This window comes from Mirounga angustirostris, unplaced genomic scaffold (genome assembly GCF_029215605.1).
Source record: "Mirounga angustirostris isolate CCGP_5_RB_7025 unplaced genomic scaffold, mMirAng1.0.hap1 SCAF_8, whole genome shotgun sequence".
NCBI classification, from domain to species: Eukaryota; Metazoa; Chordata; class Mammalia; order Carnivora; family Phocidae; genus Mirounga; species Mirounga angustirostris.
Window position 1 is genome coordinate 47,099,365 of NW_026991716.1, and position 21,928 is coordinate 47,121,292.

A 21,928-nucleotide genomic window follows, 5' to 3' on the forward strand; every position below is an offset into this window, starting at 1 on the left:
AATGGAAATAGGCAATTTACCCTAAGAATTTTATTGAAAAATTATGCTATTCTATTTGAATAATGATGGGAATGTTCTACACGTTTCCTTTATTAATGAATTAAAATACACAAAACACCATAAAATTATATTAGAGGTTCAAAAGTATCACTTAAATCTTCTTTACCAGTCACTTTCATTTTGTAAAATCAGCAGTTCCATTAAAATCGTATTATGTAAAAATGGGTTTTTACTGTAATAATAGTTATTACCTATTTAGCTCCCAAGGATGTTGTGAAAATTAAATAATAAGCCATTGGAAAGCAAATACCATGTGTTGCTAATACCAGAGGCCAAGAGGGGCAGCCAGATGGAAAAATGAAGGAAAAGAGCACCTGATACATTAAAAATCACAGCTTTCATCTCTAATTCCATTACTGCCAATACTCTATGCAGTGGTCATGTGTACTGACATTATCTCATTTAATCTTTTCAACACCATGACACCCATATTAATTACAGCCCTCATTTTATAGATGAGGGTCAGAGAAGTTTAAAACTTGTCCAATGTCACACAATTGGTCAATGTCAAAATGCAAATGTGAACCCAGGTTTGTCCTAGTCAACAGCCCGTCCTCATCTCCTGAAGCATCACTAACTCCCCACTATGCCTTTGTTTCTCCTAATTGTCCCTCGGATTCTTACTCCATTTTTCAAGGTCCGCTTCTGCCATGAAGCCATCTCTCTTCCCTTCGCCTGAGACACTTTGATTCAAAACACTTCTGTTGCTGATTCCAGCTATTTGTTGTACTATTATGTATTCTGTGTTTTATTGATTCAGCTAAATCCCGAGCTCTTTGAGGTCATGGTGTATCTGACTTGCCTTTGGAGCTTCAGATCAGGAGCACCTGGTACAGTGCCTTCAACACAGTGAGTGTTCAGTAAATGTTGCCTAAACTGAATTGGAAAAAAGTGTTAACTTGAATTACAACTACATCTGCTGCCAGATGCAAAGCACATGCTTCTACTAAAGGCTCATTACATCAGATACCTCTTTGGGAAGTTTTGCCAGTTCTCCCATGTATATGTACCTAATGGGGATGTGGTAAGATTGGATTCTTCAAGTACCTCACATATGCTAGGTACTCAGTAAATGGTTGGTTGGTTTTTGTTTTTTTCCTTCTTAAGTCCAAGTGAAGGAGACAATATGAACAATAAGCAGAGAAGGATAAATCCTGTATAATATGCAATCAGATTTGGATGAATCAGAACAGGCAGGGGTGGTGAGTTTTGTTTTTTTTCTTTTAAATAACACTATAAAGAGGGCTCTGGAATCACACTGATTTCCTGTCACAGCCTCTTGACTTACTAGCTGGAAAAAACTTGGGCAAGTTACTTAACCTCTCTGTGCCTCAGATTCCTCAACTATAAAAAGGAGGACAACAGCAGGATCCACTCATAAAGTAGTTGTGGAGAATTAACTGAGGAAATCCATGTAGGACATGTAGAGTGCAGGGCACACACCAAGCAGTCAAATTATATTTCCTGCTATCTTCGTCAACAGCATCATCATAAAAATCGTAATTCATAGGTATCTGCTCAAAGGAGAAGACATTATTTTTCACAGACCTGCACGGTCTTATAGTTGTGCTGTATCAAACCCGTCAAACTCAAAGATTTAATTCTAATATTAAATTATGGGTGGCAGCATTGAGATTGTGCACGTCACTCAAGCAATATTTGTTGTCTATTTTGTGCCACACTTGGGTGAACAAACTTACTTGATTCAAGGAAGACTGGGAATGAGTGAAACCAGGAGAGCTAGGCAAAGGTCAAGAATACAAAACCACAAGTAGAAAGAGAAGGTAGATTTAACCTAAAGGTCCATCAGAGGTCAAAATATGAGGTTTGGCCAAAAACCTGAAAGGAAAAGTAAGCCAGAACAGCTCCTACGTGAGACCCCAAACAGAACAGAGCACCGGATTAAAATGCGGGCCACTGTAAGATCATTTGTTGGAGTTAAAAGAGAGCTTAGAAGAGAAGGGAAAAAAGGCAACAGAACAATAAGGACTTCATTTATTACATATTACACACCCGTTTTCATTCACTTATCTTTCCGTTTGGAAACCAGAAATAATGAACAATAACTGCATAGTTGAAAAATCTTCACTTCTCTGATTCCCACAATAGCACTGAAGGATCAGTGGAAAGATACTTTATACAGCCAACATTTGTGCCTCACCCTCCTGCCCCCCCTTTTTTCCTGATCTGTGCTATTTATTTTTATTTATTTATTTATTTATTTATTTATTTATTTATTTATTTATTTATTTATTTATTTTTGCTCTGTGCTACCTAAGAGCAGCTTCATGGAGAATTCAGGCCCATCTTATAAACTGACCATGCACGAACAAAGGATTGAAGAATGACGGACAATGCCAGGGGGTCCCCAAAGTCAGGACACAACAGTGGATACAGCCAAGCAAGATAGCTAAGATTACTCCTCTCTCAGCATAAAGGTCCCAAAGGATACTAGAAGCTTGGCAACCTTCAAAAGCTTCACTTGCTTCCTGCATGGGGTGGGGGAAACAGCTTGCTTAGTGGGAAAAACCATAGCCCAGGGCCAATCCACTGGCTACATTCATCAAAGAAATGGCTGAGACAGAACAGATTTTTCCCTTCCGTATGGGAATGACTCATGAGCTTGTTTATTCAAAAAGTTACATTCTCCATTGAGAGAGGTGGATGATAGGGGAGCTGGACGATAATAATAGTTCAAGTTCGTACTGGTCAGCCCACCCCCTCCTGTCCCTCACTTCTCTAAGCACAGCTAACTCCCCAGTATGCCTTTGTTTCTCCCCACCAATGCCCAGAGGTGGTGACTGTGTTTTAATCATTCTGCCTTTGTTTTTTTATCCTAAATAAAACAAGCGACACAACTACTCTTTGTCATTTCCTCTTTGTCCTTTTAGAAAAGGAATGCACTTGATGGGTTAAGAATAAGGCCTCTGAGGGGCGCCTGGGTGGCTCAGTTGGTTAAGTGACTGCCTTCGGCTCAGGTCATGATCCTGGAGTCCCGAGATCGAGTCCCACATCGGGCTCCCTGCTCGGCAGGGAGTCTGCTTCGTCCTCTGACCCTATCCCCTCTCATGTGTTCTCTCTCTCTCATTCTCTCTCTCAAATAAATAAATAAAATCTTTAAAAAAAAAAAAAAAAAAGAATAAGGCCTCCGAGTCAGACTGCCTGGGTTAAAATTCAGACTGCTGAATTGCAAACTGCATGAACCTGGGCAAGTTACTTAACTGCCCTGGGCCTCTGTTATCTTGTCGGTAAAAATAGGGATGATCGCGGCGCCTGGGTGGCTCAGCTGGTGGAGCATCTGCCTTCGGATCCAGTCGTGATCTCAGGGTCCTGGGATCTCAGACTGCCCGCCCAGTGAGGAGTCTGCTTCTCCCTCTGCCCCACCCCCCAGCTCATGCGTGCTGGTCAAATAAATAAATAAATAAAACCCTAAAAAAAATGGGGATGATAATATCACGTATATCACAAAGAAGTTCTTGTCAGGGTTGAATTAGTTAACATATGGAGAATCATTCCTGCCATGTTGTTAGTTGTCAATAAATGTTGGATATTATCATTGTTACCACTTCGCAGATGACCAAACATTCTTCTTCCAGTATGGATCTTTTTAAATTTAGTATTACTTTAGGAAGTTCATTAAGCCACAAACGAAATTAGGTCTTTTAGTGAAAATATATTTGTTCTTTGAAAAACATTTTCTTCTCAGGCTAGGGCGATTTTCTGGGAGTTTCAAGACTCTTAAGAAAGAAAAATTGGGGGGGCACCTGGCTGGCTCAGTCAGTGGAGTATGTGACTCAGTCTCAGGGTGGTGAGTTTGAGCCCCATGTTGGGTGTAGAGATTACTTAAAAATAAGAATAATAAGATAAAATCTTTAAGAAAAAAAGAAAGAAAAATTTTTAAAGTATGGGTGTGTGTTTCTGTTTATCTGAAGAATCATCTTCTTCCATATGTGTCTTTGTGGGAAGAGAGTTCTAGATTGATGATACATACATACATACATAGACTTTTATTTTTCTGTTTTATTTATGTTTCCTTTTCCAGCATCTTTGAAAAATCATGGCAACTTATTCATCATTTTTCTATATTTGAAAGATTCTTTATTTAAAGTTTAAAAGTTCTATATTTAAAAGATCCACAAAAGGCAAAAAAAAGAAAGCACTTGCAAATTGCTTCTTTCCAACACAAGGACACTAGAATTTTTCTGCAAATCTCTGTTCTCTGTCACATAAGAAACATATCCCATTAATGAATTATTCTAACTCCTTGTGGCATTGTAACTATTTATTCCAGCTTTAATGAAGGTAAGCTGAGCTATTTTTTCTGGATTTCATAGGATTACGAAATTCTTCACTTATAATGCAAAAAAGGAGGTTGTAGACATAAGTGCCCACAAATAAGATTGCCCACATTCTTTACTTGTACAATGTATTTAAATGACAAATAATCCCCAATTGGATTATCCTCGTTCAGTCTGTCTGTGATTATTTAATTCATGGACTGTTTTACTCACTGGGTAAAATCAGGACGTCATCCCCAGGACCTGGAATGGTATTGTTGTGTCCTCCCCAGCCCTCTTCAATGCCTGTCCATGCTTCAGGAAGGGACCATTTTAAAGCTGACTCAGGTGCAGAGGTAGAAGCTACAAAACAAAAGGAAAATAGCAAGTAACTATGAAAATCTGATTCACTATAATAACTTGCAAATTCTATCCTTATTTTAGGATATTGATAATATTTTTACCTCCCAAGGTAGCTGCCTTTTGATATTTTATAACCTTTTAAAAATCATGTTATCAGTGTAAAGCAAGTAATTATTCAATCCTTCAGTTACCTCTACTTCTAGGGAAAATATATTCTACTTTTGTTATTACACATTTGTGCTTTGCCTGATATGACATATGCTTATCATGGAATATTTGAAAAATGCAAATATAGAAAGAAAAATAGGGGCGCCTGGGTGGCTCAATCATTAAGCATCTGCCTTTGGCTCAGGTCATGATCCCAGGGTCCTGGGATCAAGCCCCACATCGGGCTCCCTGCTCAGTGGAGAGCCTGCTTCTCCCTCTCCCTCTGCCTGCCTCTCTACCTACTTGTGCTCTCTGTCAAATAAATAAATAAAATCTTTAAAAAAAAAAAGAAAAATAATAATAATGGCCTATAATCTCACTACCTAGAGATAACTGTCATTAATCTTTTATTTGCATTTCCTTCCAGAATTTCTCAGCATTTTTATATAATTGAGATTACATCATATATGCAGTTTTATATTCACTTCTTTTTCTACTTGGCTTAGCCATTTTGATATGCATTTCCTAATGTCATTAAAACTCCTTGTCAACCTAATTTTAGTGGCTACATAATATTCTATCGTATAAAAAGTCTATCATTTACTCAATCCTTAATGTTTGGTACTTAGGATCTTTCCACTCTCTTCTAAAATTATAAGTAATGCAGTGTTAAATATCTCCATACAAATATGCCAGTAACAATGATTTCTTCTTAAAATAGAATCTTAGCAATGGGATCACTGAGTCAAAAGGTATAATCTTCCCATAGCTCTTAATGTGTATTAAAGGCAAGATAATAACCTGAACACCTCTCACTAAAGTAATTTACATGCAGTTCATATGTTCCAACTAGTTTTTATTGATTCTGCCACTGATGATCAAGTGGTATTTTCTTTTCAGTGATCCCACTGGCCTCTTCATCAGGAATTACACCATAAATCTAATAATTTCCAGTGGGGACAGCACAGTATCCATCACACACAACACCATGTTGAACTGTAGCCACATGTTCTTTTCTGGAGTGTGATCCCTAGCGCAGAGACTGAGGGCAGAAAGGGTCTCTAAAAAGAGGATGAAAAGATTCACAGATGACTCCAGATGTTCTTAGAGTTTCAAGAGCTCAAATGATGGGGGATCTCACATGTTTGGGGAGGGGTGCAGAATCTCATCCATTATAGTAATCTTACAAGCACAAATAATGAGTGCCTTCTCTCCCAAAATCTCCTAAAAAGTAGGGATACAAAAAGGAATAAAATGTCATTCTAGCCTGAAAGGAGCTAACACTGTTGTGTAAGTTGTATAAATAAATATTGGGAGGATAGAACTCTAAAGGGAGTTCTCTCTTTTTTTTAAATTTTATTTTATTATGTTAGTCACCATACATTACATCATTAGTTTTTTTGTTGTTTTTTTTTTAAAGATTTTATTTATTTGACAGAGAGAGACACAGCGAGAGAGGGAACACAAGCAGGGGGAGTGGGAGAGGGAGAAGCAGGCTTCCCACGGAGCAGGGAGCCCGATGCGGGGCTCGATCCCAGGACCCCGGGATCATGCCCTGAGCCGAAGGCAGACGCGTAACAACTGAGCCACACAGGTGCCCCTACATCATTAGTTTTTGATGTAGTGTTCCATGATTCATTGTTTGCGTATAACACCCAGTGCTCCATTCAGTATGTGCCCTCTTTAATACCTATCACCAAGCTAACCCATCCCCCCACCCCCCTCCCCTCTAGAACCCTCAGTTTGTTTTTCAGAGATCATAGTCTCTCATGATTCGTCCTCCCCTCCGATTTCCCCCTCTTCATTTTTCCCTTCCTACTATCTTCTTTTTTTTTTAACATATAATGTATTATTTATTTCAGAGGTACAGGTCTGTGATTCATCAGTCTTACACAATTCACAGCACTCACCATTGCACATATAAAGGGAATTATCTTTAATGGTATCCCACAAGGAGAGGAAGTGAGACCTTGCCAGGGCAGGCTTCCTGGAGAGGGAGCATCTGAGCTGCATTTTAAAGGCTTAGGAGCTATAAAGGTAAAGGGGATTGTGGTGAGGGTTTGCACTCCAGACAGAAGAATGATCATAAGTAACGGCAAGAGATAAGAGATTAAGTGGAGGGTCTCTAAGCAGTTTGGTGTTGCTGAGCCACAGAGCTGGGAGGAGGCAAGTGATGAGGTTGGAGAAATAATCAGAGATCCAGGTGTGATGGGTAACAAAGATGGAAGATCCAAAGATGACCCCTGGATTTCCAGCATAGGTGGTAATGGGCAGAGATGTCCATTAAGATGGACATCGATGAATTCCGTTTGAGCCATAAAGGGTTTGGGGTGTCTTCGAAAAGACCTCCAAGTGGAGATACACAGCCAGGAGGGATTGGATATGAATCTGAAGAGTGGGAGAGAGCTGAGTCAAGAAGATGGATTTTGCGGTCGTATTTGAAACTCTAAGGATGGTTGTGATAGCTCCGGAGGATTACAACGTGAAAAGATAAAATGCCTGAGGTCAGAACCTTGAGGAACACCCAGTTATTCTGTCTACGGGAACCCAACTCCCTTGTAATCATGGTCTCATCAGAGCCCTGGGATGAATGAAAAGTATTATAGATTGTGGTGAAGTAGAAATCCTAGGCAATTTAATTAGCACAAAATAGACCCCACACCATGGGAATCAGGCATGGGCTTGGCACAAACTTCACTCAGAAAGAGGCTTTATAAATATTTTATAAACACCAAGACTATAATACCTAGTTTCCTCCCAATTTTGCCTCCTTTCCAGCACTATACTCTAAATATGCAGGTGGGGGTAGGGTGGGGTCTCTGTTGAAATGGCCACTAAGTAGTACCACAAAGGCCAGAAAGAGATATTCTGATGCTTTATTTCCAGTGATATTTCAAAAGGGCAATGACCAGGCTCTTTAAAACCACATACCAGGCTTCTGAAACTCTTTATATCATAGATGTTGGAAACAGATTCTTCACTTTGAGATCTTCACTCTTATTTATAAGAGGGCTGAAACGGTCTTTAATTGAACAAACTAAATCTTAAAGTAACTATTCTAAGAGTTGTTATTATGAACAACTTTGGTCATTCTATACCATTCTGCCTTAAGATAAGAAGACTTCATGGAGAAGAAAACACGTTTCAGTCTCTTGCAAAGTTATCAGACTCCTATAGTTAATATCAGGCTTCTGTCTGGCTATTACTAATATAGAAAGTGGGGAGAGAAGAAGAAGCCTACAAGAGTTAAAGAAACAGAGACATGCAAGGAGAATCAGGAGAGAGGCATGTCTTGGAAGCCCAAGAAATAGAGCATGTCCAGAGGGCAGAAGCGATCTTGTTAACAGCAGAGTTCTGATAAGAGAGTGAGTAAGAAGTGACTGCTGAATTCAGCAACCAGAGCATGGATGATCCCGGTGAGAGCGGCTCCAGTGGTGTGGTGAGGTGGTAAGCAGCATGGCTTACAGTGGATTGAGAAATGCACCGGAGGTGAGGAAGGGAACACACTGGGTCAGATCGTCCCGAAAGCTCACCGAGGAATGAACAGCTTTAGGATTTGAGATGCTCAGGCTTTGATCTGTCTTCCCAATCTTTAGATAAATGAGTCTTAGCTTAAAATCGGATTCCATGAATTCTGATCAGGACCAGCATTTGTGAGGAAGCCTCACCTTGCTTTCCTCTACAAGTCTGTCATTCAACAACAGCTACGGTTTAAGATGGTCTCCAACTTGAGATCTGAGCCAAATATTGCCCTCTCCACCTTGATCCTTCATCTGCCCAGCTTTTTATGGCTCTGCATCAAGAGACTAGTCTTTTGAGAAGTTTGTAACAGAGATACCAGCTAGAGGAAGACTCAGTATTTAGAATTTTGTTTTGTTTTGTTTTAATTGAGAGGCACTGACCAGAAGGAACCAGTAAAGGAGAAGTTAACTACACAAGACCGAATCATTTACCGATGGGACAAAGTTCAGAAAATGCTGAAAGGGATGAGTTGACTTTAAAAAGAAGGAGGGCTGACAGATTCTCAGAAACCTGAGGAAAGGAAATAAACTTAGATCTATGGGGAAAGGATGGCCAATTTAAGAGAATATCTGATCATCATAGTCCCATATGACTACGCACTATATTTCCAGTTAGCCCCCACTGAAAAGACAATGTCATCAAGATAAAGGCTCTTCAGAAATATTTTTCTCTTCCCCCCAAAAGTGGGTTGCTTTGCCCATTTTCCCCTCTCTCATTTTTTATAAAGCATTATGCCCATTGAGAGGAAATGAGTAAGGCCACAGTGTTGGAAGAACATGAACGACCTGCACTGGGGTGTTCAGAAACCTGGATATCCTCTTGACTCTAATTAGCATAAATCCTCACCACAAACCCACTAAGCATCCATACAACAACTTACATCACCACCACCTCCCCTGTCTCTCCTCAGCATTGGCCCATATACACCCTAATTTCTGCTGGTTCTGGAGTTTCCTGTCCGCATTTCTCTACAGTGTCCCGCACAATCTTGTACACTCAGAATAAACCTACAAGTGAGTCAGCTAGGAGACTCTCTGCAGCAGAACACCCTAACCCAAAATGTCTCATCTGTATTATATATTCATACTGAATCTCAGAGTGGATTAACATATAGATAGAACTCCATTAATTGGGGCGCCTGGGTGGCTCAGTTGTTAAGCGTCTGCCTTCAGCTCAGGTCATGATCCCAGGGTCCTGGGATCGAGCCCCACATCGGGCTCCCTGCTCAGCGGAGAGCCTGCTTCTCCCTCTCCCACCCCCCCTGCTTGTGTTCCCTCTCTTGCTGTCTCTCTGTCAAATAAGTAAATAAAATCTTTAAAAAAAAAAAAAAAAGAACTCCATTAGTCATTCCATTGTTGTTTTGTCAAAGAATTTTTGATACTGTAATAATCTTACTATTTTTCATAGAACTTTTCATTAATCAAAATACACACTCATATTTAAATTTTGACATTAGCACATCTACCCCCCATCATGAGAACCAGGGAATGTCTTAGAAGTATCTTAGTATTTGAAATTTCTTTCTGATGAATGGTAATGTATAAATTCTGTAACTCCCCGTGTTTAAGATTGTTTTCTCTTGCAAATTATATTGGCTAGGAAAACTGACTATATACAATTAATTTTAATTGAAGTCATAAATTAATATATGCCAAGAAAAGGTACTTTAAACATCTTAGAGTTTATATGGCATAGCAGAACGAACACTGGACTGAGTTGAGTAACCTGAGCTCTCATCCAAGTTCAACCACTGACTAGGTGTGACTAAGTAAACTATTCAATCTCTAGGCTTCCGTTCCCTTATTTGTAAAGTGGGGCAATTGGATAGGATAGCCTGTGAGGTTCTTTCCCTCATTAATATTCTATAACTCTATGAATCTTTCTATTTATTTAGCATGTTGTAATTGATAGGCCAAATGAAACATCTTCCAGTTAAACTGACACCTGCGAACAAGCCCAGGAGCCTGGCCACCGACAGTCTCCTTCCAACATGTCCTTAATACAAAATCTTCCTACTAAGTCTGAGTGGCATGGCACCCTGACTATATAGCTGGTTGAATGAGGTATGGCCACCCATAAATAGTCCAGTATCCTCTGAGGGGACCTGGCATGAGAACAACCCCCAATAGATATGTCCTCTACAAACGGCAACTGACCCAACCAATTGAAAATTTGAACACAGAACCGTCAAAGAGAGAATTGCAAGATACTTTTCTTGGCCACTGTTATTTTAAAAGAGATTTAACCATTGATTAGTTAGTCGTTTAATTGACATCCCCATGTGACCATAAGACCCCATGGAGTCAAACATCATTGCTCATCATTGTATCCTCCTGCATCTTGCACAAGAGGCCCTCAATAAATAATGCATCGTGAGCCACCTGAAGGAAAGGAGGGATAAAGGACAGGGGACATAAAGAACAAAATGCTATGGTAGCCCAGAAACAGTTATGAAAACAAAGAACCACATTCTTCCCAGTCCAATAAGCATGGAGTAGTAGCCATCGGTATATCTAGTTTATAGTTTTAGGCTAGTACATTTTCTTCATTTATTTATTAATTTAAATGGAGCAGTTAGATCATTTTCTGATTAGCATGGGCTCTGCTCTGACATAACACAAAAATGCCACTGGAAATCAAAGGAAAACTTGGCCTTTGAAAAGATTTGTCCCTAATGCAAATGCATAGTTAAACTGGCCTAGGATAAACAAAAACAATGAAATGCATTAGAAGGTGCCTAGGAGTCTTTTAGTCTTTGAGAATTTGGCTTTTATGAGTTAGAGAGATTTCACAGAACCATCTGACTTTTGGGAAGGGTTTGTTTACCCTGATGTCCTGAAATCACTGGGAACAATTAAAGTTTTGAGATACCCTGAATTTTTCTTTCCAATTGGTAGAGGCCTAACGGCCCATCTGCAGATCTGGACTCTTGTGTGCACATATGGTCCATAATTTATGAAATGTGCTTATTTACATGTTTTAATTCTCTACTTTCCAACGTTTTGAAATACACCCTTCTTATATCTTTCTTTGAAATGCAGACACGTATTTCAGCTATCAGGGTGACACAATAGGGAGTCGTTAGGCATGATAGCATTAGGGCTGATGCCTACCTGCTTATGAACAATTTGATGCAAGCAATTTATAGAACTGTTATTGGAGGACATTCTACTGTACCAGGCACTACTATTTGGTGGGTAGGTTAATACTCACCTGAAATAGTTGGGGGCACACCTTCCTTCACCTGAAGAGTCACTTGAACGCGGCCTTCACCTGAAACTGAATGCAAAAAGCCACAACTTGGATGTGATGCAAAGAGCATCTTAATACAGAAGATATTCTTATGTGATAAAGATGGCTTTATGCTAAATTCCCCCCAACCTAACTAAATTTTCAAAATTAAAAAAAAAAATGAACTCCTTGTTAGTTAGTCTAACAATTGATTTCCAACATTTAATTTTGATTGCTTTTATTTGATTAAACTTAATTGCAATGAGGTCGCCAAGAGAATTGGCACATAAATAATTAGGCGGGGAGGAAACCCTTTAGCCATATGTTATTTGGAGGCCAACATTGGTCAGCAGGGCACACCTCTTATCCTATTTCCTCTCCATCATTTTGGAGGCTTAGCTTTTAGAATTCATGTGTTTTTCAATAGAGTTCAGATCACCCATGAAATGTATTTGCTTTACCTTTATCCAAACAAATTGTCCTTTTAATGAAGGCTTTTTTTCTACCCCCCTTTCTCCTCCATCTTCCAAACCAACTGAGCACATTTAAAAGGCCTGGGGTTCATTAATTTTAAGTGTTCAATAAATTAGTGGAAATAATCAAAAGGCCTGATTCTTTCTGATAATGACAATTTGATGTCAGTATAAACCAGGAGATTAAGCTGAGAACATATGCTCCTTTGCCAAGAGAGGCTGCTATAATTAAATAGTGAATGCATCTACAAGGTGCTCTCACGCCTGATTAATTAGTAATCAGGTGTGCCAACTCCACTTTTCAGTAACACCTTGTCTCTTATTGGTTAATTACATTTCTGCCTTATCAGATGTCATGTGAGCCAACACCTCCCACCACTGGAGGGCCCAATGCTGTCAAAGGCTGGAGCCTTGAGGACTTGGTCAAACTCATGCTCTCCATTTGCCTTTCCATGGAACCCTAAACCTTTTCCTTCATCACAAGATGGAGTAGACCAAGGATCATTTTTTTTTTCTAATTACAAAGCATGAGCTTCAAAATATTACAAAATAACAATAATAATAATAATTATTATTATTATTATTATAATCCCCAAAGGGATCTATGATGAGAACTCCCCTATTCCTCTCTTCTTATTTTGATAATTACTCTCACTTTCCCATTATAAAAAGTGGCTTTCCTTTACACTGTACATATTTTGAGACCAGGTACAATGACCAACATGTTCTCTATGTGCTCTACTTTATCACTACTTCTGAGGCTTCACTTACATTGTTTCTCTATCCTGTTGCATATTTTACCCACTTTTTTATCTTAAGTAAATAAATAAATATGCCATCAGCCCAGCATTTCATCTCTCTTTTTTTCTATAATGTCTAATTTACCCATTTGTGCTCATAACTGATATTGGTGATATTTATCCCAAGCTTGCTCTCAATTTAGCAAGTATTTATCAAGCATCAACTGTGGTAAATTTCAGATTGCATCAGTCATGAGCTCTGTTTCTAAATCTTGGAGGGAGGGACTTTTCTCATGTACCTTAGGACACCAGACATTGCCGGACATGTAGATACTATTCATGAACTAATCTAGAAATCCTAAATTTATAGGGCTCTACTCTGAATACCCAGTACTTAACTGACAATTTCAACCAATTGAGCAAATAGAGGCAGGAAAGAACCCTTTTAAAGGAACCAAAAGAGAAAATAATAAAACAGGCTCAACTGGAAAAAAAAACAAAAGAGAATATGGACAAGATGACATCTAAAAACATGCAAAAGGCCGTAACAACAGAGCACTCTTCCTTATGAGGAAGGAATTAAGTGTTGTAATAGAATCAAATTCTAAAGAAGGCAAATTAGAAAAAATTCCAGGAATCATTTGGAAAGGGTTATTAGTTCATTTAAAGATTTTATATAAATCATCCTTGTTAAAAGCAGCTTCCAAGTAATGGTAGACTTCACTACATCTGTGCCCTCTTCCTTAAGACAGAGCCACACGAGTAAAGAGAGTAAAAAAGTAAAGTTACACATGAAAAAGTCTTTTTCAAAACTACTGTAGTCATTTTGTAATGCATCATGCATTGTAGCCATCATGGTGATTATTAACCCAGAGACTGAAAAGGCTAAACCCCACCACATCCAACCCCCATGATAGACTGTTCCACTTGCCCTTCCATTCAGGAAGTGACTTCACCCAGGCTCTGTTCTTGGTCAGCCAAGGCTTCCTGCTCGGGGTGCTTTCACGTCTGCAGCTCTACACGGATGGCTTCTGAACTGTGTGGCCACTGATCTTGTTCAGCCTCTACACATGCATAAATGTTTCTTACCTCTTGGGGAGCCTCTTCCCCAAAACATACATTGAAAAGCTATCGCTCCTTTTATTAAAGCAGGTGTGAGAATACCATTCAATCTGAGAAAAGGAGTAGTTTCAGTATCCAAAGAAATGGAGAAAAGTTACCAAAAGTAGTAAAGACTGAAAAAGTCTGATTTCCTTCACCCACCACTTGTACATGGCCCTCTGCAGGCTGGTTCTGAGATATGAGTGCAGGTCAGAGGGTTATTCTTCCCAAACACCATTTCTACACCCTGAGAGTGGAGCCATAGAGAATCATGGGGAAGAGTGTGGCTGCTGAATGAAGTCCAACAGCCTGGGTTTGAATCCTGGGTCTTCCAGTTCCTTGATGTGGGGAACCAACAAGTTCTTCATCATTTCTGAAACTCACTTCCTTCCTGTGAAAAGTGGAAATAGTCGTCCTATCTACCTCATAGCATGATTGGGAAGAAAAGATGAGATAATCCCTATAACATATTTAGCACAGTGCTTGGCACAGAAATGCATACATATACTGCGACTATGGCATGCTCATTATTCTAGCAGCCAGACAACAAAACCCAAGAAATATGCTTCGACTTTTTTTACTTTTTTTTTACAGCTGTACCTAATCATGATGAGTCATAGTATTCAGAGTTGGAAGCAACTTAACCAGATCTTCTAAAGTTTGCTAAATGCTTTGACTCTATAAAAAACAGTGTAAATGTTACACGTCGTTTCCAATTTGGACAAACACAAAGAGGAATGAAAATTGTTTGAGAATAAAGGTACTGACTCAGGAAGAGTTTAAAAGCCTTACACAAGCTGTGATATTATACATATGTCTTCTCAGTGCTTATGATTTCTGAGTGTGTATTTGTAATATGAGAGTGGTTAATCTACTTTGTTTATAAATGGACCCTCATTGCAGTTGATCCTTCCCAGGTTGTAAGAATATCTGGTCTGTCCTCAAAAAGAAAAGAAGCCATTGGGTCAATTATAGTCAAATTATTCTGATGGGTGCTATATGATGTAGGGTTGCTATAAACGCAGAGATCTAGAAGAAAGCACGAAATGTGCCGAGGAGGAAAGAGTTACTCAGCTAAACATGATACTAGGGTCTTCCAGAATTTTGTATCGTGCCCGGCAAGTTTTGTCTTCATTAGGGCACTAGGATAGACAAAAATTAGTTCTCTCCTTGAGTAGGTTCCATTCTCTCTTGCAATTTTGAAGGGAGAATTAAGTATCTAGCTATATTAAAAAAAAAAAAAGTGGCATCTTAATGGGCCTTGACTTCTTTCCTATTTCATTCTTCATACAAATTCCCATTTGTACTTCACCACTGAGGTTTAGCACATATTTGGACCTCTCATTCAACTCATATTTATATAGTGTGAGTCAGCCATTGACTACACATGGAGAGAATCTGAAACAGTGACCGCAATCTCTGTCTGCAGATTTCACCCATTCTCTCCCTGATGCACGCCTTCTCTCTTGGTCTCTGTCTGCCCTGGACCCAGGCTCCAGCTCTGTCTTCATGAGCCAGCTGTTGGCTTTGGTCCTCTCTCTCTGCATTGCAGCTTACCTTGCCCTATCTTCTACGACTACCTCTTCTCTCAGATCTGTCTCGCACACCTGTACATTCCTGCTCTGTCTCTCCTTCCTTGTTCAGTGAACTTGACCTCACTCCCCAGAAATTAGCCTTTTTCACTTAGCCATTGAGCATTACTTGTCAGCTGGTCCCTGGGCAGCTAATGCTTGATTCACAGGACCATACTTCTGTCTGAGTCCAGCTTCTCAGGGGCAGCCACAGAACCAGCTTGGCCCTCATAATGCAGGATCTTTCAAAGTCCTTCACAGAAACAATACATGAAAATCCTGTGATCACCTCTGAGTCTTCCATTATCCCCACTAACATTCATTCATGGAAGGGTATAAATGTTTTCTGAGGTGTGAGAATAAAAGAACTTACTCAAGGCACTGATGGATATATCTACATCAACTTCAGTCCTGAGAGTTAGTTCAATTAAACCTTCTTAATTAACTCAGAAAACAATAACAATTGTTATTCTGACTCAGGGATATTTGCCACACTTGCACTTCCTGTGAAAAATGGGGCATTTGTGCAGATCAACAGAACCAGAAATTCCAACGGTTAGCATTCCAGTTGTTTGTCCATGAGGCACATTTAAAAAGCCCCAAATTGAGGAATTTTACAACTTCTCTCAAGAATGTGGTTTGTTAATGGAATATTACTCAGCCGTCAGAAAGGATGAATACCCACCACTCACATAGACATGGATGGAACTGGAGGGGATTATGTTAAGTCAAATAAGTCAAACAGAGAGAGACAATTCTCTGTTTGACTTATTTGACTTAACATTTTCCCTCATATGTGGAACATAAGGAATATAGCACGGAGGACCGTAGGGGAAGGGAGGGAAAACTGAAGAGGGGGAAATCAGAGAGGGAGACAAACCATGAGAGACTCTGGACTCCGGGAAACAAACTGAGGGTTTCAGAGGGTGGGAGTTTGGGGGGCTGGGGTAGCCGGGTGATGGGTATTAAGGAGGGCACGTTTTGCATGGAGCACTGGGTGTTATACGCAAACAATGAATCATGGAACACTACATCAAAAACTAATGATGTACTGTATGGTGGCTAACTGAACATAATAAAATAAATAAATAAATAAATGTCCCTGGGTAAAAACAAACAAACAAAAAAGAGTGTGGTTTGTTCTCAACAACAGGTGTTCTTAGCAAGCAAGGAAAGAGACCCAGATAAAAAAGAGATCCCTGGCTCACACTTCTTACTTTTCACCAATTATACCAAAACCTTGCAGACCACATTATAGTCCCAACATATAAACTGTGAGGTGATGATTTTAGTGGCACTAACGATTTATTTTCATAGCTATGGATGCTAATGTATTTTAGAAAAAGCAATTAGGTCATTAAACCCATGATTTTATGGATATTATTGCTTAAAAAGAGGTCAGGTTTTAAAAATAAGATGGCGTGGGAATTGATTTAAGAAAAGTCTTAGGTAAATAATAGAACAGGAGGCATAGGGTGTGACAAAGGGTAAAGTTGGTATTCAAATATCTAAAGTTCAGGAAGCATAGAACCTTCAATAAGCCCAAGGTTTTCCTCTAAATAGAAGGAAGAAGAATTGGTTTACAAGGGTGTATACATAAGTTTGGATTTAAAAAAACCAAAACACCAGTATACTAGAAAAAGTACTGACCTAGGGTCAGAAAAGCTGAGTTTGAATGCTGGTTATACCACCTATGCTCTGCATGAACTAGGGTCTGCCATCAGCATCGCTAAGAAATTAGCTCCTTAAGGGGCGCCTGGGTGGCTCAGTCATTGAGATTCTACCTTTGGCTCAGGTCATGATCCCAGGGTTCTGGGATCGAGCCCCACATCGGGCTCCCTGCTCGGCGGGAAGCCTGCTTCTCCCTCTCCCACTCCCCCTGCTTGTGTTCCCTCTCTTCCTGTCTCTCTCTCTGACAAATAAATAAATAAAATCTTAAAAAAAAAAAAAAAAAGGGGGCATTAGCTCCTTAAGCGGAGGGCTTCCTAGAAAAAATATTTGATCCTGACTGCTTAGTTTTCCCTCCTTCTTTCTTTCCTTTTCTCATTTATTTTCTTCCTTTTCCTTGCGGGAGACAAGTTGCTTGCAACCAAGAGGCAAAAGTCCTTCTTCCATCACCAGCTCCTGTTCCATTCTCTATACGTTTGCCATAAAGGTTAGCGCAGTTCCCCAAAGTCAATCCTCTATATTACTGGCAGAAATCCTTGGGGATCTTTGGGGAATGAGTTTTCTAGAAGAATGTAAATTAATGTATTAACTAGAATGCTATGGATTGCCTTAGAGGGCCTCACCATGGGAATGGCAGCAGAGTTTCCGAGGATTAGGATTCTGCTCTGCTTATAAAACCCTCCCAAAATGCTCCGGGCAGCCGGCTGAGTCCTCTCTCCTCCACAGACGCTAACAGAATTCCTTCCCGAGCTGCTGATGGGGCTTCTGGACCAGCTGAACAACAGAAGGATGGAGGCAGCAGCCTGCTCCGGCCCTGTGCCCTGAGCGCTTTTGAGAAAAGAGAAACCCAGGCAGCACCCTTGAGCTCCTGGCCGCAAACTCAGGAAAGCACTCCTTGTTTTCGGGCTCTCCCAGGTTAACAGCATCTTTTCTGAGCCTTCTGTGTGACGTGACTTGACTTCTTCAGGGCAACGGGTGCGGACAATGAAGTCCATCTGTCTTTCTATCTGCAGCCCTCTTGCCCTCATGGAGAAGGGCCCCGGCTTCTTGCCAAACAGCCTGCCTTTATCTTGGCGAGGGGCGCCATTTGGAGACAGTCACTGGCCGGCCTGGCTAGACGGGTCTCTTTTTTTCTTTTTCAGTCAGAGCAGAAGAAGGTGGTAGGCAGGAGCCTCTGCGCCTCGCAGGCGCTCGCTCAGCTGCCGCCTCACACAATATCCCGGCCCGGCCGCCGCTCCAGTGCGCGAGCGGGGCTGTGTGAACCCGGGAGGGCAACCGTGAATGGCCCAGCATCTGACGCGAATTTATCACCGGCTGCTGGTTGGGTGTAGGAGAAAGCAAGGGGAAGGGGCTGTGGGTGTTTAATGCACCCTGCCACAACCCAACAGTTTGCCCTCAAGAGCCTTTTCCCGATATAAAAGGACAGGGTCAAAAGTAAGTTGACCCCTGGCAGAATGGACGATTATTAGGAAAGGACTGTGCACCAGCAGGTGCTGGAACCCCACTGGCTCCGCATCGGGCTTCCAAGAGTCAGAATATGAATAATCAACTCAAGATTGCTTCCTCCACCCCCACCAACCCCTGTCACCTCCCCCTCCCCCCAACCGTCTCCTCCTGTTTGGGGCAAGTCCTATTATCTCCGTCCAGGAAGGAGCAGAGCCCTCCCTAGCAGCTGCAATAATTGTGTTCCTATTGTGATGAAGACCTCCTCCCGGCCACCCCCCTACAAGTGGCCATTGTGAGGGGAGAGTCAGTGATTATACGCTCCGCCTGATGCTTTGGGGGACCCAGCTGCCGGAGTGCTGACACACGAGCGTGCGTGCGGAAGGCCAGGGAGGGGGCTGGTGGAGGTGGAGGCAAGAGGTGGGGGGATCCTGCGTCTGTGAGACGGGGCCCTGACACACCAGACCTTTTTCATAAGTCAAGCCCAGAACAAATGAGGCTTTATCAGGCCCCAGTGACGAGGGGGTCTCATCTCCCTTTGAAGTGGAGCCGCGCATGGGGCCTAGCAGCTTTTCCTCCTTTGGACGAAGCAAACATCCTTCTTTTGATATGCTACATGCTCATTATCTCTGCCCCATTTAATGATTTTTGATTGAAGGGTGGCGGCTGGGATGCCGAGAAGATCGTTAGAGAGGCTCCATCCAGCCAAGCCTGCAAGAAAGGCTTTCCTTGTGCCTGGGCCTAAATTTGGAATTTCTTAACAGTGTGCGCTTGTTCTTAGAGGCAGATAAGGGCTGAGCGTGAAATTCTTAATTAAGCAATAAAAAGAGAGTGGGGTGTCAGCAGATGTGGCCAGTAGCCATGGCAACGGGAATCACACGGGCAAGAGAGCTGAGACTGGATGTAGGCCTCAGGCCTGGGCCTGACTGACAGCTGAAGAATCCCACAAAGCTTGTAAACCAGATTAATTAGCTGACTAATTATTTCATAGCGTTAATGTAACTAAAAAATAAAAATAGTTAACCATGAACTGAAACATCCCTGGAAAAGAGAACAGCAGGGAAAGAGGCGGTGGGGAAGGCAGAGGCAGGAGTTACCCGTTAAATCAAATCGCCTGAACGGAAAAATGGGCTTGCTGGATTTGACTCCGACTCGGAAAATATAAAAGAACACTTGTCCTGCAGTCTTGCCCATTCCCAAGCGTGGCGTAGAAGTTACAGTTCGGAACTGCCACTCGTAATCATCTCTCACATCAAACACTGCTCCTCCTGGGTCCTAACACAAGCTGTAGCACGAGTCCTTCGCTGTGGTCTCTTCTGCAAGTGGCTTCTTGGGCAAAATTCTCAGGGGCTTTACAAAGGCAACCTGAACCAATCTCCTTAAAAGATATTTTTAAATGAGCGAGGTGATCTTATTCTGTGGATAACAATTGCTTAAGTGGTATTACACTTCAATCATGGAAACCATATATCATATATGTCATGTTATCATGAATCTCGGTTATCCTACAAAATCTAGTCAAGAAAAATAGAATGGGACCCTTTCGGAAAGGTTGTGATGTGTACGCTTAGTTCAAGGCACGTGACGTTGTTCATCTTCTGGGGGAGAAAAGAACAAATCTAGAGAAATAATCTACTGAGAAAGTGTGTAGTAAAGTAACAGGGCATACTAATCACATTTAAAGATATCTGGGTGCTTTGTACCACAATTCCAAGATATAAGTAGGTATTCTTAACCTCGTTGTAGAGATGAAGCCATTGAGGCATGGAGCATTTATAATTCCATGCCCCAGGTGAAATAGCCAGCCAGCCACTGATTAAAACCCTAAACCCTAAGCTCTGGCCACGAGCTTTCCAAAGAACCTGCATCCCATAAAGATATTTGCTTAAAAAAAAAAAAAAAGACAAAACTTGCCTTGGTAGAGAAGAGGAATACTCTCAAAACATATTATATGTATAGGATTTTTTTCTTTGTCACTAGGGATCAGTGAGTTTTCTCCCACAAAGCTGCCTAGCACCCCCCCCACACACACACCCTATTTGGTCAGTGATCAATGATTATTTAGTGGGCGGCACACTCTAGTGGGGAGATCCAGGGCCAGGAGCTAGAATGCCTGGGTTCTGATTTTTTTTTCCGTTCTCAGCTGGATCTAAGATCAGTCAGGTATCTTCAATCACACACAAAGTAGCCAAATGGAGGAAACAAAGATATTTGTGATTTTGTTTGAAACTTCCTATCCTGGGGGATGTGGTAAGGTTGCAAATAAACAATACAAAAAAGACGGTCCACTTAGAAGTGGTCAACAAATTAATGAAACACAGCCAATTGTCAGTGAAGCGGTACTCTGAACGAAAAGCCAGCCAGGAATAGGAACAGGGTCTTTCCATTCCCCACACCTGAAAGTCAGGCAGGAAATTCAATGGCCCTGAAACAGGTCAAGCAGTCTCCCTACGATAACAATGAAACTTCTGTATACACGACTCTCCCTACATTTTTTTTTTAATCTCAGGAATATGTCCACATAGACTGTGAGGTCTCGACTTATGTCTCTCTTCTTATTTTATGTAAATTACCCCAATCGCAGACCTATAAAGTCACACGGTCCAAAAAAAACAAAACAAAACAATAAGTGAAAGTAACAAACTAATCAATGTAAAATGCAGGGCAGAGAGCTAGAACTCTATGGCTTGGGGTCCTCTTGGGGTACCCATTGCCAACTACCTCACTGCCAAATGGCATTATAAGCCTTCCCAGCGATGTTGTAAACTTGACACAGAAGATATCCGAAATCATAACCAAATCTACCCAGTCCAACACAATTGCATGGGACGCCACCAAAGAGGAGCAGCACAAGCCTCAGTTTCCCCTGAACCATCATATCCTCACTGTACCAGCTCAGGAATGAGGACAGAAGTGGCTCTAGCCACATACCTACCCCATTCACTCAGAGGATACCGGAGGCACAAATGACCTCAGAAGCCAGTACGTGGAGCACTGGGAATCGTCCTAAGGAACAAGGGTCTCCATGCTCATTAAACATCTAACCAGCCCTCTGTGATTTCCTGGTCCTTTTCCAACTCCTCTTATCTAAAGGTGGAGATACTAGGGTATTCTGATACAAAGAATGATTTCAATTAATAAAGGCTATCTACCTAATAAAAATGTTTTATACTGAAAAATGCATCTATATCATATAGATGCTCATAAATACATACAGACGTACATCTATATAAATATACATACTTACACAGATATGCATTTCTACCATATATATGTGTATAAATAGTATAAGAGTATAATTTGCTATTAATTCAATAAATAATGATAAAAAA

At 40.9% G+C, this 21,928-nt stretch overlaps 1 protein-coding gene across 1 annotated transcript in view; it reads right to left on the minus strand.

Moving 5' to 3' along the window:
- PKHD1 (PKHD1 ciliary IPT domain containing fibrocystin/polyductin) overlaps positions 1-21,928 on the minus strand; it is a 453,232-nt gene that overhangs the window by 198,284 nt on the left and 233,020 nt on the right. The window contains exons 50-51 of the mRNA XM_064597023.1: positions 11,583-11,648; positions 4,572-4,700 (exon numbers count right to left, since the gene is read on the minus strand). Of these exons, the coding sequence (XP_064453093.1) occupies positions 4,572-4,700; positions 11,583-11,648 (195 nt within the window). The remainder of the gene's footprint in view (positions 1-4,571; positions 4,701-11,582; positions 11,649-21,928) is intronic.